The 13,260-nt window shown below is 40.0% G+C and overlaps 1 protein-coding gene and 1 non-coding gene across 2 annotated transcripts; one reads left to right on the forward strand and one right to left on the reverse strand.

Annotated features, from left to right (window-relative positions):
• Positions 1-9: 9 nt before the first annotated feature.
• On the forward strand, positions 10-1,540 carry LOC145782433 (solute carrier family 33 member 2-like). Its single transcript, XM_082594218.1, has one exon. The coding sequence runs from the start codon at positions 10-12 to the stop codon at positions 1,297-1,299; it is 1,290 nt and encodes a 429-aa protein (XP_082450344.1). The 3' UTR covers positions 1,300-1,540.
• A 9,760-nt stretch (positions 1,541-11,300) lies between these two features.
• On the reverse strand, positions 11,301-11,407 carry LOC145782648 (U6 spliceosomal RNA). The gene has a single exon (XR_014290874.1). It is a non-coding gene; the product is annotated as a U6 spliceosomal RNA (small nuclear RNA).
• Positions 11,408-13,260: the final 1,853 nt, after the last annotated feature.

Here is a 13,260-nt window from a genome sequence, read left to right on the forward strand (position 1 = left end):
TGTAGAATAATGCAGCAACAAAGCATTGCCATTTTTCTGCTTTGTTTACTTTATTATTTACAAGGAATTCCTTATGGTATACAAATAAAATCATTGCCAATTTACTACTATGATGTTCTTCATTATCCTATTGATTTTGTAACTAAAATAAGTTTATTAATGTCTCCATGGATTTTGCTAAAACCGGTTTTTGCTGTATTTGTCAAGTGTGAAAACACTGCAAGGCGTATTCTTTTACTTGGCATTGTCGTAACTGCGCTATTTTATGTGTGTATGTGCTTGATATTTTCTCGTGGTGGGAATGATGTTGTACTGACGTTTGTGTTTCTTTTTTTAATAAATTCCTCCACAGTTTTAATTGATGTAGCCACAGATCACTTGGCCATCGTTTCTGCCAAATCCGTAAATGACTTGACGTTTTTCGGAATCAGCAATTCTATCCAGATTGTTGCTTATAAATTTGGTGCAATGTGCAGTGGAGGGATTTTGGTATTCTTGGGTTATGAAAATATCAGCAATATGTTTTTGATGTTAAGTGTTTTGCATTTAATTGCTTTTATTGTATCTGTTGTGTTGCTTTCCAAACAATCCAACAGAACACAAATGCCTGCTCATACTTCAAATAACTCTGATACAATTTATGTTTGGGACTATTTAAATATGTTTACTTCTAAACCGTTTGTGACATTGATATGCTACATTTTATTGTACAAACTTGGTGAAATTGGTTCATCTTCAGTTTTTCCATTGTTGGTTATTCAGCGTGGAGTCAGTCGCGATGATGTTTCTTGGCTGTCTTCCTTGGTCAGTGAACCTATTTCGATGTGTGGTTCCCTTCTTGGTGGTCTGATCTGGTCAACTTACAAACCAACAAATCCCGTGTTGTCTCTCAAAAATGTTCTTCTATTCATTGGTTTTGCAAGAATTTTACCCCTTTTAATTCAAATGGTTACTCTGGATACAAATTGGTTGCCTGTACAATATGTTTTCCTTGCTTCTGCTTTGTCCACTATTATGATGTCACTGTTTGGTGGGTTAGTGAGTACTTTAACCTTTACACTAATGATGATAGTTGCATCTCGGTCTCCAAGCAATGTCCAAGCCACACGGTACGCGTTTCTTTCTGCTGTTGAAGTGCTTGGTAAGTTACTGTTCTCGTCTTATGTCGGAACGATGATCAAGCATTTGGGAGAACAATCAATATACTTGCTATTTTGCATGCTCACCATCTTATCCACAGCTATACTGATGTTTTTGCGAATAGAAGACATAGTTTGTAATAAAGAAAAACCGAACTAACATGGTGTAATAGCGCTGTTTTTTAACACAATACGGTACTTTTCTTATTTCCAATTGTCGCATCACAAACATAAGGATGAGCTTTAAGATCCGATCTTCTAACGCGGAAGTTTTCACTTTTGCACTTTTGCCTTTTCTGCCAGTCTGAAGATTATTTAACATTTATTAGCTTTTTCAAATCGTACTTAGGACTTTTATTATTTAGCCTTGTCACTTTGTCTTTAATACATTTAACTTCGGTTGAGAACCCGTGATCTGGGAAGAAGATAAAAAGATTGTATCAGGGATATCTAAACAAGTATGTAATTGATATCGTCACTAGTCTGGTATCCTTGAATTGTATGCAATCTGAACGTTGTTCCAAAATTGTGGCCAAAGTTTTCCAGTCCACAATGGGCCTATCTTGCATGAACAAAACCATGTGAACAAACAAGCAGTGGCGTAGCCAAGGGGAGGGTTTTGGGGGTTACAACCCCCCCCTTTGGCACACGTGTGACGTCACGATATTGAGAATGATGCTTTCAGCCTAAAAAAATTGCCTAATTTTAAACAAATTGCATTAAAAGAGCAAGTTTTGCCAATACCAAACATCTCAGCCAGGAATTAGCAACAAGAAAACGTAGAGACCCATTTTACAGGAATATTCGTGACCACATTTTTGTTGAAAATGCTCTCAGAATGCACCAAATTCAAAGTAATTTTTCAAAATTTTCTGGGGGAGGCCCCCCAGACCCCCCCGCCGCTGGGTCGTCAACCCCCCCCCCCTTTCAAAATTCCTGGCTACGCTACTGCAAACAAGTAAGGGCTCCACAGCGTATGAAGTCTTTTTGAGCCAGGCGCGTAACCACTGAGCTAACGGGCGGACTTCGTGAACAAAGAAGCTTCAAGATCAAGCTGCGTTGGTTCGACTCTCGGGGTGTGTGCTTGAGCAACTCATTCTAAGGACTGTTCTCCATTCAGCGGCACCGAATGGATGAAATAATTCCCCGACAACAATCGGAAAACTTCACTCTGCCAATCTCGGTAACCGGCCCTGCGTAAAAGCCTCTACAAGTATGCGAAACAACCAGAAATAACCTATCAAAGCTTTTTCAGTCCGAGGATAAAGATTCAAAACCAATCAACCACTTAGGGAACGTTCAAATATTACGTAACGCCTTCGAGGAGGAAGGGGGGGTTTATGCAAAGCGTTACGTTAGCGTCACATCGGGGGAGGGAGGGGTTGAAAAAACGTTGCGTTGGCGTTACATGGGAAGGGGGGGTCAAAAATTCGGAAAAAAAGCGTTACGTAATATTTGAACGTTCCCTTAATCTAAATCTTCAACCACCGGCTGTAGACGAAATCTGGATCAACAAGTTGATTATTGCATTGTCTTTAACGGTAACCTTCCTGACTGAATGGAAGGTCGGCCCCGATAGTTCAGTAGGTTAGCGCGTGACTTCATGAACGAAGAAGCTTCAAGACGAAGCGGTGCTGCTTCGACTCTCAGGGTGTGCGCTTGAGCAACACATTCTGAGGACTGCTCTCTATTCAGCAGCAACTAGTGGATGGAATAATTCCCAAGCAACAACATTTCAAAAAGGGCAGGCGTGTAATACTTTAACGTATTACCGTACACTTTCCCAAAGCAATAACACAATCATCTGATTGCAGTCATGTAGCTCAGCACGTGATATTGTGAGCGTTCTTTTCGAAAGCTTTTTGATACAAGCTAAACCAAGTGAACGAATCGCCGTCACCAGCGTAGCCTAGTAAATTGGAGTTTGGGCAAGAGATATAGGCTAGTCATTTCGATTACTTGGATTTGATTCCCACTTCCTGCCTTTATTTTTTCTTTAACTGAAGTGAGAACAAAGAGAATCTTTGGCTGCAATCAGGTGGTTTCAAACATCAGTGATGTCATATGTCACGCATGATTGCGTTACTGCATTGGGAAAGTGTAATACGTTAAAGTGCCTACCTTTCAACCAGGGGCTCCGGACACTTCGTGAGAGTGGTGGGGGGGGTAATTTAAGCAGGGGCGGGAACGATGTGTGATGATCAACGATGATGACTGTGGTTTGGCATTGTCTTGCGAGTCGGAGTTTTCAAGCAAAAACCTCAAAAGTTGTGCAACAAAACAAAAACATGAAAATCAAACACAAAAGTAAAAAATATATCAAAAATTAAATTTTTGTCTCTACATTAGTGGGGGGGGGGGGTAATTTTGCATTGGTTACCCCCACTCTGATTGGTGGGGGGTAATCACCCCCCGCGGCCTCCCTCTAACGGAGCCCATGCTTTCAACAATCGGAAACTTCACTCTGTCAATCTCGGTAACCAGTCCTGCGCCAATTAAGAGCCTTTATAGCTACAAGCAGTGGCGTACGCAGGATTTTCTCAAGGGGGGGGGGGGGGCATTGACAGTAGCGTAGCCAGGAATTTTGAAAGGGGGGGTTTGACGTCCGGCGGGTGAAGCCCGACTGCGTTTTCGCCTAAGACGACACCCAGCGGCCGGGGGTCTGGGTGGCCTCCCCCAGAAATTTTTGAAAAATTACTTTGAAATTGGTGCATTCTGAGAGCATTTTTAACAAAAATGTGAGTAGGCCTATATGAATATTCCTGTAAAATGGTGCTGTCAGGTGGCATAGCAAAAGGATAAGATCCTGTTTTCTTCGGCATTTTTTGGAAATAAAGCTAATTAAGTCTCTATGTTTTCTTGTTGCTAATTCCTGGCTGAGATGTTTGGTATTGGCAAAACTCGCTCTTTTAATGCAGTTTTGTTTAAAATTAGGCAATTTTTTTAGACTGAAAGCATCATTCCCAATATCGTGACGTCACAGGCGTGCCAAAAGGGGAGTTGTAATCCCCAAACCCCCCCTGGCTACGCCACTGGCCATTGATATCCCAGACGTCTTCATGATATCCCAGTATGGTTTTAGTTTAGACTTTATCCATTTCCTTCTCACCATAACAGGCTTACAGAACACTATGCTACATTGGCATACCTGGGGTGGGGTAGGTAGATTGGGCCATGTATTTCGTATTGGCTTAGTCTATAAAACAACATTGTTAATTGCTTTGACAGTGCAATCCAAAACATATTAAATGCCTTAATCTACGTCGTTAACTACTAAAACAATTTTAAGGGGGGGGGGGCATGGCCCAATGCCCCCCCTGCGTACGCTAGTGGCTACAAGTATGCGAAACTACCAGAAATAACCTATCAAGGCCTTGTCAGTCCGAGGATAGGCTAAAGATTCAAAACCAAACCAACAAAACCAAGGTAAACGTGTCCAAACAAAACCAAGGTAAACGGCGTGTCTTGAATGATGAAATCAAAAATTGGCTGCTCTTCATAGCATTCTCGAAGTGCATCGAAATGGTAAAACAGTAAAATATCGGCCCCAGAAGCTCAAACGAAAAAGTAAGACTCAAAAACTGAAATGGCACAGGTAAGAAGATTGCTATCCCTATTTCTGCACAAAAATTAGACCAAAACCGCTTTTCAGATTTCAGCAATCAGCAAATGTTTGACTGAGGCCAAAAACCTTTCCCAAATCAAATTGAAAACTTTCTGGCCGTCTGCACTAACTTTGCTGTAAGTTCTCTTCTGGTGAACCTAGAATGACAAGTAAAACATCAATGGAATCGGGAAGTGATACTCTAGCGCCATGTGACAAATAAAAGTTTAAAAAAGCAACCGCTAGATAGAAATAGTAAGTTTTGCTGTTGGAGAAATTTTAAGATTATGCAAGGTTTGTTAAACGACCATGCTTTGGCATATCGGGTTTGATCGAGCACAGAATAACAAAAAGCTCTACATCTGACAAGACTGACACTACAAACAAGAGCAAGCTACTGCATTACAGGCTACCAACAGCGCCAACATGCCTTTGAGAATATAGTAATATTGTAGCCTAACGCGGTAGTTAGCACGCGCGCTCATATGCAGCCGTCCGTGCTGACAGCGACATTCCTGGGCAGAACCGAGATCAGAACTGGCGAGGAATGACCAGGACACGATAGTCTTCTTCACTGCCTATTTTATTGACTAGTTGACCGAATAGTACTTGACCACAAGATAAAATCCTTTAAGACTGCGTTGTTTATTAACTTGACTGCTAGTTTCAGAAGAACAGAAATCCAAACATAGCACAATAGAGAACACCGAACTATTAACAATCCCGCTACTGAAATACTAGCATGCTGGCGTACTATAGGCTACATTAGAAACTCCATGATAACAAAAAGAACTTCAACTTTGGGTAAAGGAAACGGCGTCTACGACTTCTCGAATAGTATAGTAAGGTATAGTAAGTAAGTGAAGGATCATAGTTGCAGTTTCTTAAAAGGAACTCTAGTTTAAATTGGAGAGGCGCATCCACAGCCATTGCCAATTCTACATGCGATCATCTAAACCAGGGGTCACCAACCTTTTTTACATGCGGGCCACTTTAGCACTAAAGAGAGCTGTGGCGGGCCGCACTAATAAAATTTTAGGTAGGTTGACTCTTATGCTAGAAAGAACGCATTTCGTACCCAGTATCCAGCGTGACATGTTCTTAATATTTATCTTAGATTACCGCAGCAACAAAATTAGTCGACACTCTTGACTTTCTTTAACAATATCTAATAAACGAGGCCACTTGTTTTGCGCAATTGTAACGAGGCTATAGCGGTTTCATTAGAATATTCATCGCCAAGCAAGAGTGGTGTTGTCACTTCGCTTCACAAAAGATATCTTGCAATTAACAGGTTCAGTAAACAAGGAAATGTTTGACACATCGCAATACAGGCAACAATAGTGACCTGCAAACATATCAGCGAAAAATAGGCTCCAATAACAGGGAGAAAGAAACCAAGCACCATGAAACAAACGCTTGTGGTAATCACCAAAAAAAACGTTTCTTTCGGTAACTCATGAACAGTGTTCTCTCTAAAACCGTCTTTCTTCGATTATTAGACAACTGTCACTTAAGGTGCTTATCAGCATGGCAAGAATTGTTGATTAACAACATTTTGCAATCCTACAAAGCTAAATATTTTCGTATTACAACCAAAAAAAGTCTTTAAGTTTATATATAATATTTTGCCAATTTATTATAAATTCAGTTGGCACACCGACCTATTTTGCCAACAAAAACTTGCATAAAGGGATTTGCTCAATGCTCATGAAACACAATATTAACGGTGAAACGCACACTATGTTTACATGACATTTACAAATTACTTAAAATAAGCAACCCTATGCTCATAGACAAATTCGAAAATATACGTTTTAATCAACCACTAGGACAGTGTGGCTGGACAGTGGACATCGCATTGGAATAACTTTAAGCGTTCCCCACCTAGAACTACAATCTGATTGGTCGGTCGGCGGAATCGTATGCAAAGCGAAAATATGCTTCCGGGAAAGTATTTTTTGCCTTCATGCTCTTTAATTCCTCAAGAAAAGTTTTTTTGGTTATAGCCTACTTGTATGCTGATACCTTTCGCGGGCCGCACATTACAGCGTGGTGGGCCGCATGCGTCCCGCGGGCCGCCAGTTGGTGACCCCTGATCTAAACGGTGGATTCACTAGTCGATGAAATACAGTGGTAGCCTACTGCGATTCAGGCACAATGCAAAGATTGATTACAAGACTGCATTTCGAAAGTATGCGGTATTTGTTGATCGGAAAGGAAGATTCTGGATTTCGACATGACGTCACAGTGACGCGCGTTGCGTCAGAGAAAATTAGCTGTCGGGCGCCACATATATAAATGATATTTTTCTTAATTTTCTACTTTGAACGGCATAAGTGTCATTCTCATTTTAACAGCACATCAATATAAGTTTGTACACAACCTTTATATTCATAACATTGTTGATGAAGGGGGCTCGAAAATAAATTGGTACCGGGCCCGAAAAACCCTGTCAACGGCCCTTGAAATATCTATAACTAGTTATAGATATCCCTGGCCTAACTATCAGTGCCGGATTAACCATTAGGCAAAGTAGGCACGTGCCTACAGGCCAGTCAAAAATCCAGGCCACTTTAAAACCAATGGAAATTTAGTCATGTTTTCAAAATAATTATTTTCTAAACTAATAAGTATTTATTTCTAGCTCTGTTTTTCACAATGTTGACACATCAACAAAGTGTCAACAACGTCTTGATACACTGGCACTTCTGTGTATTGAAAACGATCTACTCCGTAAGATTGACCTCCAAAAACTAGTTAACGCGTTTTCAATCGCAAAAACTGGCAAAGTTGCTATTTAGTTAGGCATATATGACCAAGTTTTTGCACGGTAGACGGTACCCTGTGTTATAGTCAGGGATGTACGTATACGCGCAAATTCTATGCCGTAGACTTGCGGTGTAGCCTATAGACTTTTTTTGAATAGTTGTCACTTGAGGCTACGCCGTAAAGTTTTCGTGTTTTTTAGCGCATAGCGTCAATGCATACTTTTTAATGTTTTTTTTTTCGCTACAACACGCCAATACCTTCCAGCGCTGCAGTTGAAAGAATGTTTTCAATGGGCAAAGACATATTGAAACCAAAACGCAGCAAAATGTCAGATGAACACTTTCAGATGCTTGTGTTAATTCGTGAAAATTCAAAATAAAACTTGTTTGTTTCGAGTGGTTTATACCGTGTGAATGTTTGGCACCTAGCAAACAAAATGAGTTTACGCTAGTGCAGTGCAGGGATTGGTGCAGTGTTTCTCAAACTTTTTTAGTCCATCGCCCCCTTTTCGTTATTGAAATAAAATTCTGCCCCCTAATTCTGTCAAGTAAAATAAACATTGATAATAGAGTGATAGACAAATTTAGTTTTGGGAATTTAATCAACGAAATTGACAGTAACGTGATAATGTTCAATGGGATGGATGAGCTTGGCGACTTTTACAAAGTTTTGAAATGTTTGGCGACATCTTCGCAAGATAGAGTCGAAGATCATCACATTTATGAACTAGCAAGCGATTCCTTTGCTTTGAAAGCATCGATGTCACAGCCGAAAACCCCTTTTCAACCATATGATGTAGGAAACGACAAAATCCACATTCTAGCTTCTTTAGCCTATAGAGAAGCCCATATTTGCCAGCAACCTGGCACCAAAACAAATCGTATCGATCATTTCTGAATTTCACTCTTGATTCATCATCTGTTTGCATATCAATGAACTTCTTTTGAAGCTCCACTTCTATAGTAGCCTACGTCTGTAGGTTCGGTAGAAAATGGTTGTACCAGTACCACCCAGTTTGGAACATGGAGGTCCACGAAACCTGCAAAACAAAGTTTCATGTCTTTATGAAGCATGTCTAAATGTGACCAGTATTTTTGCCGTTGTTCTTCTGTAATAACACTCTCGCTCAAATTGGGAAACTGAGTTAAGACATTTTGACCTGCGCTTTTATCTTGTTGACGCATTTGATCACAATATTCAGTGATTCATGCAGTTCGGGACTGAGATTACGGGCAACCAAATGCTGATGGTAAATTACACAATGTTTGTTTGTTTGTTTTTATTATCTTTATCTTGCATTGTGGGAAAGCGGGCTTGAGCCCTATGCATCGGTCTACGCCTTCCGACGTACACCTGACCCACGCTGCAGCCGACTGCAATGTCTGTTTCCGGTTGTCTACTCTATTTATGACTTAAATTTGGTACTACCCATTACTCGAATGTATTGCAATAAGTCCAGGAATTGCTCTTTTCATCAGCGCAATGAACCCTCGATGCTTTGCAACCATTGCCTGAGCACCATCAGTAGCGCATTGTAGAATATTCATCAGTGGAATCCCCTTCTCTTCGTAGAAGTTTTTCACTGCATTAAAGATGCTTGATGCCCGAATATCTGTAGGAAGACTGAGCGTAAAATCATTTCTGTATATTCTCATATTATGAACAAAACGCACATATCCAAGCAGCAGCAGGGATAAATTGTCGGTCAAGTTGGATTCATCCATTTGCAGTAAATGGTTTGCGCGTTGGACTGTTATTGGTGGTTTGATAAATTCGCCCCCTTCGAGTGTTTTCGTCCCCCGATCGCCCCCTTTGATTTTTTCGCCCCCCTGGCGCTCGAAATCGCCCTCAGGGGGCGATTTCGCCCACTTTGAGAAACGCTGCGCTAGTGTATGCGCTGACGCCGCCAACTTTTTTTACAAGTTACGTTGACGCATACGGCGTATGGTTTTTTGAACGTTTGCGTTTACGCTGACGGCGTCAATATTCTTTGTGTACGCGTACATCACTGGTTATAGTTGCAACAACGATCTTTGTGACAATGATTTGGTAACACTGATAATTCAAATTTTTTAGTTGGCAACCCTGATTTTCGGGCCACTTATAAAATGTGCCTACAGGCCTGCAGACCCTTAATCCGGCACTGCTAACTATTCTTATCGATGCACAAGATCTTTTCATGTACGTCCTAAACCATTAAGGTTTTGCCACCTTTTGTTGGTTTTGTTACTCTATTTCTTTTCCGCAATATAATTTCTTTTGTATTCTGACAAAGAAAAATAAATTTAATTGAGAGGAATTATGTCAAACAGAAAAGTCGGGAGATAAATACAAACAAAGTGCATGAGGTTCAAAGCGTTACGGTGTTTGTTTTTTTGCATTGCTTTACATATGATTCGATGCTTCACAGGCCACAGCTGTTTATGAATCTCGTAGACCAGGGGTCACCAAATGGCGGCCCGCGGGCCGCATGCGGCCCGCCACGCTGTATCGCTGCGGCCCGCGGAAGGTATCAGCGTACAAGTATAACCAAAAATACTTTTCTTGAGGAGTTAAAGAGCACGAAGGCAAAAAATACTTTCCGGGAAGCATATTTTTGCTTTGCATACGATTCCACCTTCCACCGACCTATACCAATCAGATTATAGTTCTAGGTGGGGGTTGCTTAAAGTTATTCCAATGCGATGTCCAGCCACACTGTTCCAGTGGTTGATTAAAATGTCTGTTTTCGAATTTCGAAATTGTCTGTGAGCATAGGGCCGCCAAGTTAGAGCTTTATATTGTACAGCGAACATGCTACGTTCACGCTTTTCTAACTGCTCTTCCGCTGTAATGAATGTAGGCTACTATTTCGCACGTTTTGTTTACCTATGTACTCCAGTCAACTGTGGGCCAGATATTTATCCTCAAGTATGAATAAATTGTGTGTGGCTTACAATAATGCATTTCGAACATTGCATAAATTACCGAGGCGTGTTAGCATTAGTAGTATTCAGACGTACCATCATATTCCTACGTTTCATGCCCTATTCCGAAATCGTATATTTAATTTTGTCAACCGCTGTCAGGTCTCATCTAACAAGTGGTTAGTTGCAGTTTTTACCTCAGAGTGTTATGCTTCTTCTGACTATGCGTCTCACTATAACGTGACTATGTACTAGGGATTGTAGATCATAGCGATGCGAAACTTCATCCGCTTTTGGCTTATCCGCAACACTAGAAGGGTTACGTTTTTTTCTAATTTACAAAATATTTTACTTTTTATGGGTTAGCCTATATAAGAAGAGTTAAGTTGGTTTTAAAGTAATTTAAGGTTTTTAGTAGAAAGCAAGCCTGCAGTAAAGCGTAAAAAAATGTCAAATTGACAATTGACCCTTCTAATGTTGAAGGAACAACGGAGTTGCGCGTCCCGTAATGTACCGTCCCTACTATGTACGCATAGGTTTTGCTTATATATGTAACCTTGTGTGTTCTGTGACTTGTGTTGTGTTTATGAATATGGGCCTGTCTGTTTAGTGCCTGATGCAAATAAATCATAATAATAAATAAAATAGGGTTGCATATTTTAAGTTTGCAAATGTCATGTAAACACTAGTGTGGGTTTCACCGTTATTGTGTTTCACGAGCAGTGTTCTCTTTATGCCAGTTTTTGTTGGAAAATTAGGTCGGTGTGCCAACTCAATTTATAATGAATTGGCAAAATATTATATAGCCTACCGTATGAATTTAAAGACTTTTTCTGATTGTATTATGAAAATATTTAGCTTAGAACTGCAAAATGTTTTTTTTATATGGAACGCTTCACGATTTTGCGTGTTATCCTTGCGCAGGGGCCATGCTAATCATCTCTGTATCGTTCCAATTTTAGTATATGTACTGCCGAAGCAAGTCCTGCAAAATGTTGTTAATCAACAATTCTTGCCACGCTGATAAACACCGCAAGTGACAATTGTCAAAATTCAAAGAAAGACGGTTTTATAGACTCTCACAAAAAGGATGAAAACCAGCTCATTGCTTTTTTAGAGGGAAGACTGTTCAAGAATTACGATAGAATTACAATTTTTGGGTGATTTCCACAAGCGTTTGTTTCATGGTTGCCTGGTTTATTTTTCCCTGTTATTGGAGCCTATTTTTTGCTGATATGTTTGCAGGTCACTATTGTTGCCTATATTGCGATGTGTCAAACATTTCCTTGTTTACTGAAACTGCTAATTGCAAAATATCTTTTGTGAAGCGAAGTGACAACTCCACTCTTGCTTGGCGATGAATATTCTGATTTTTTTGTTTGTCGTATCCAGGTTTACACCTGGTAGTTGAAGATTTGGATTAAGTGGACGGGAAGGCAAGGAAGCCAATCTGGGTACAAAATGCGTTCTTTTCTAGCATAAGAGTCAACCTACCTAACATTTTATTAGTGCGGCCCGCCACAGCTCTCCTTAGTGCCAACGTGGCCCGCATGCAAAAAAGGTTGGTGACCCCTGTCGTAGACAGTTACTTATTTGTAGTCTATTCAAAAACTGTTGGTAGTTATTCAATTTGGCAACATCATTTATTCACAATTTCAAAAATGTGGAAGCCTTTTGCCTCGCTACGTGATTGAAACTTGCCAGCTTTTAGCCTACGTCATTTGTAAGAATTATATGAGACATCTTTCTAACAACTGCCAAAAAGTAAACTTGTTTGAATAACTTTCATGACATTGTACAGTGGGTCAAATCTTTACTGAATAGTGATATTGCGTGTTTCTGTTGTTGTTGATTACTTGCCTACTCATGGAGGCAAGAGATTGCGCAATTTTTGGTTTCGTGTTTGTCACGAGGGAAAGTTACGTCATTGACTCCTATGTTCGCTACAGCGAGTAGCAAGTGACCTTTTTCAAGTTTTTTGTTACTACACAACGGAACTGTTATCTGAAAGCGCGAGAAAATCAAATGTGTTGATTTATCCTTGGCAGTGTAGGCCAAGTTCATCCACAAACAAAGTGATAGTCCGCTTCCAAATTGTTTTTTAGGGAATCAAGACTACCTGTCACGGGAAAAGTGTTATGTAATTTCTATGCTAAGAAACATGCATTGTAAGGATTTCTTACCATAGGCCACCGGAAATAGAATGTTTATGTTACAGCTGTGGTAGTCTTAGATTCAGTATTTTCGTAAGGCATTTTTTTTATGTACAAAAAGTTGTGAAGGAGAGGTGCAATTTTACATTTTAGAAGAATTGTTTTGAGTTATCGTTAGATTTAGGCTTATTTTATTGTGATAGACTGATAATATAATATAAAGTAAGTAGAGGCAAAGTTTCCATGAACTACCGGTAGGCCTACATTATCTCTGCACTCAAGGTTAGTTTTATTCCTGTAGTGTAGGCCCTTTGTGTGTGTGTAATGTGTATAGATCAGTTTTAATCCGGTAACGTTTCAGTTACTGAGGGTTGCGGCATCCCCATTATCATGTTAGTGTTATCTTTTTTGTCCTGGACGCTATTGATGACAAAAAATAACTGAATGAGTAAAAACTTCATACATGTCTAACTTCATACAGCTGACGAGGTCACTTCCTCCTTTCAAAATTCTCAAATTCCAGCAAGTTCTAACAACTTTAACAATTAGATTTTAGGAAGTGGCTATATCTACAGCATCATACATATAGCCGTTACATGCATTTTTTTAAATCTACAGTATAACGCTCTTATTGCGCACTTGCACAATCATGCACGCAATCTCATTGGGGACTGAAAAATATACGT

This window comes from Aplidium turbinatum, chromosome 13, assembly GCF_918807975.1.
Source record: "Aplidium turbinatum chromosome 13, kaAplTurb1.1, whole genome shotgun sequence".
In the NCBI taxonomy this organism is placed as follows: domain Eukaryota; kingdom Metazoa; phylum Chordata; class Ascidiacea; order Aplousobranchia; family Polyclinidae; genus Aplidium; species Aplidium turbinatum.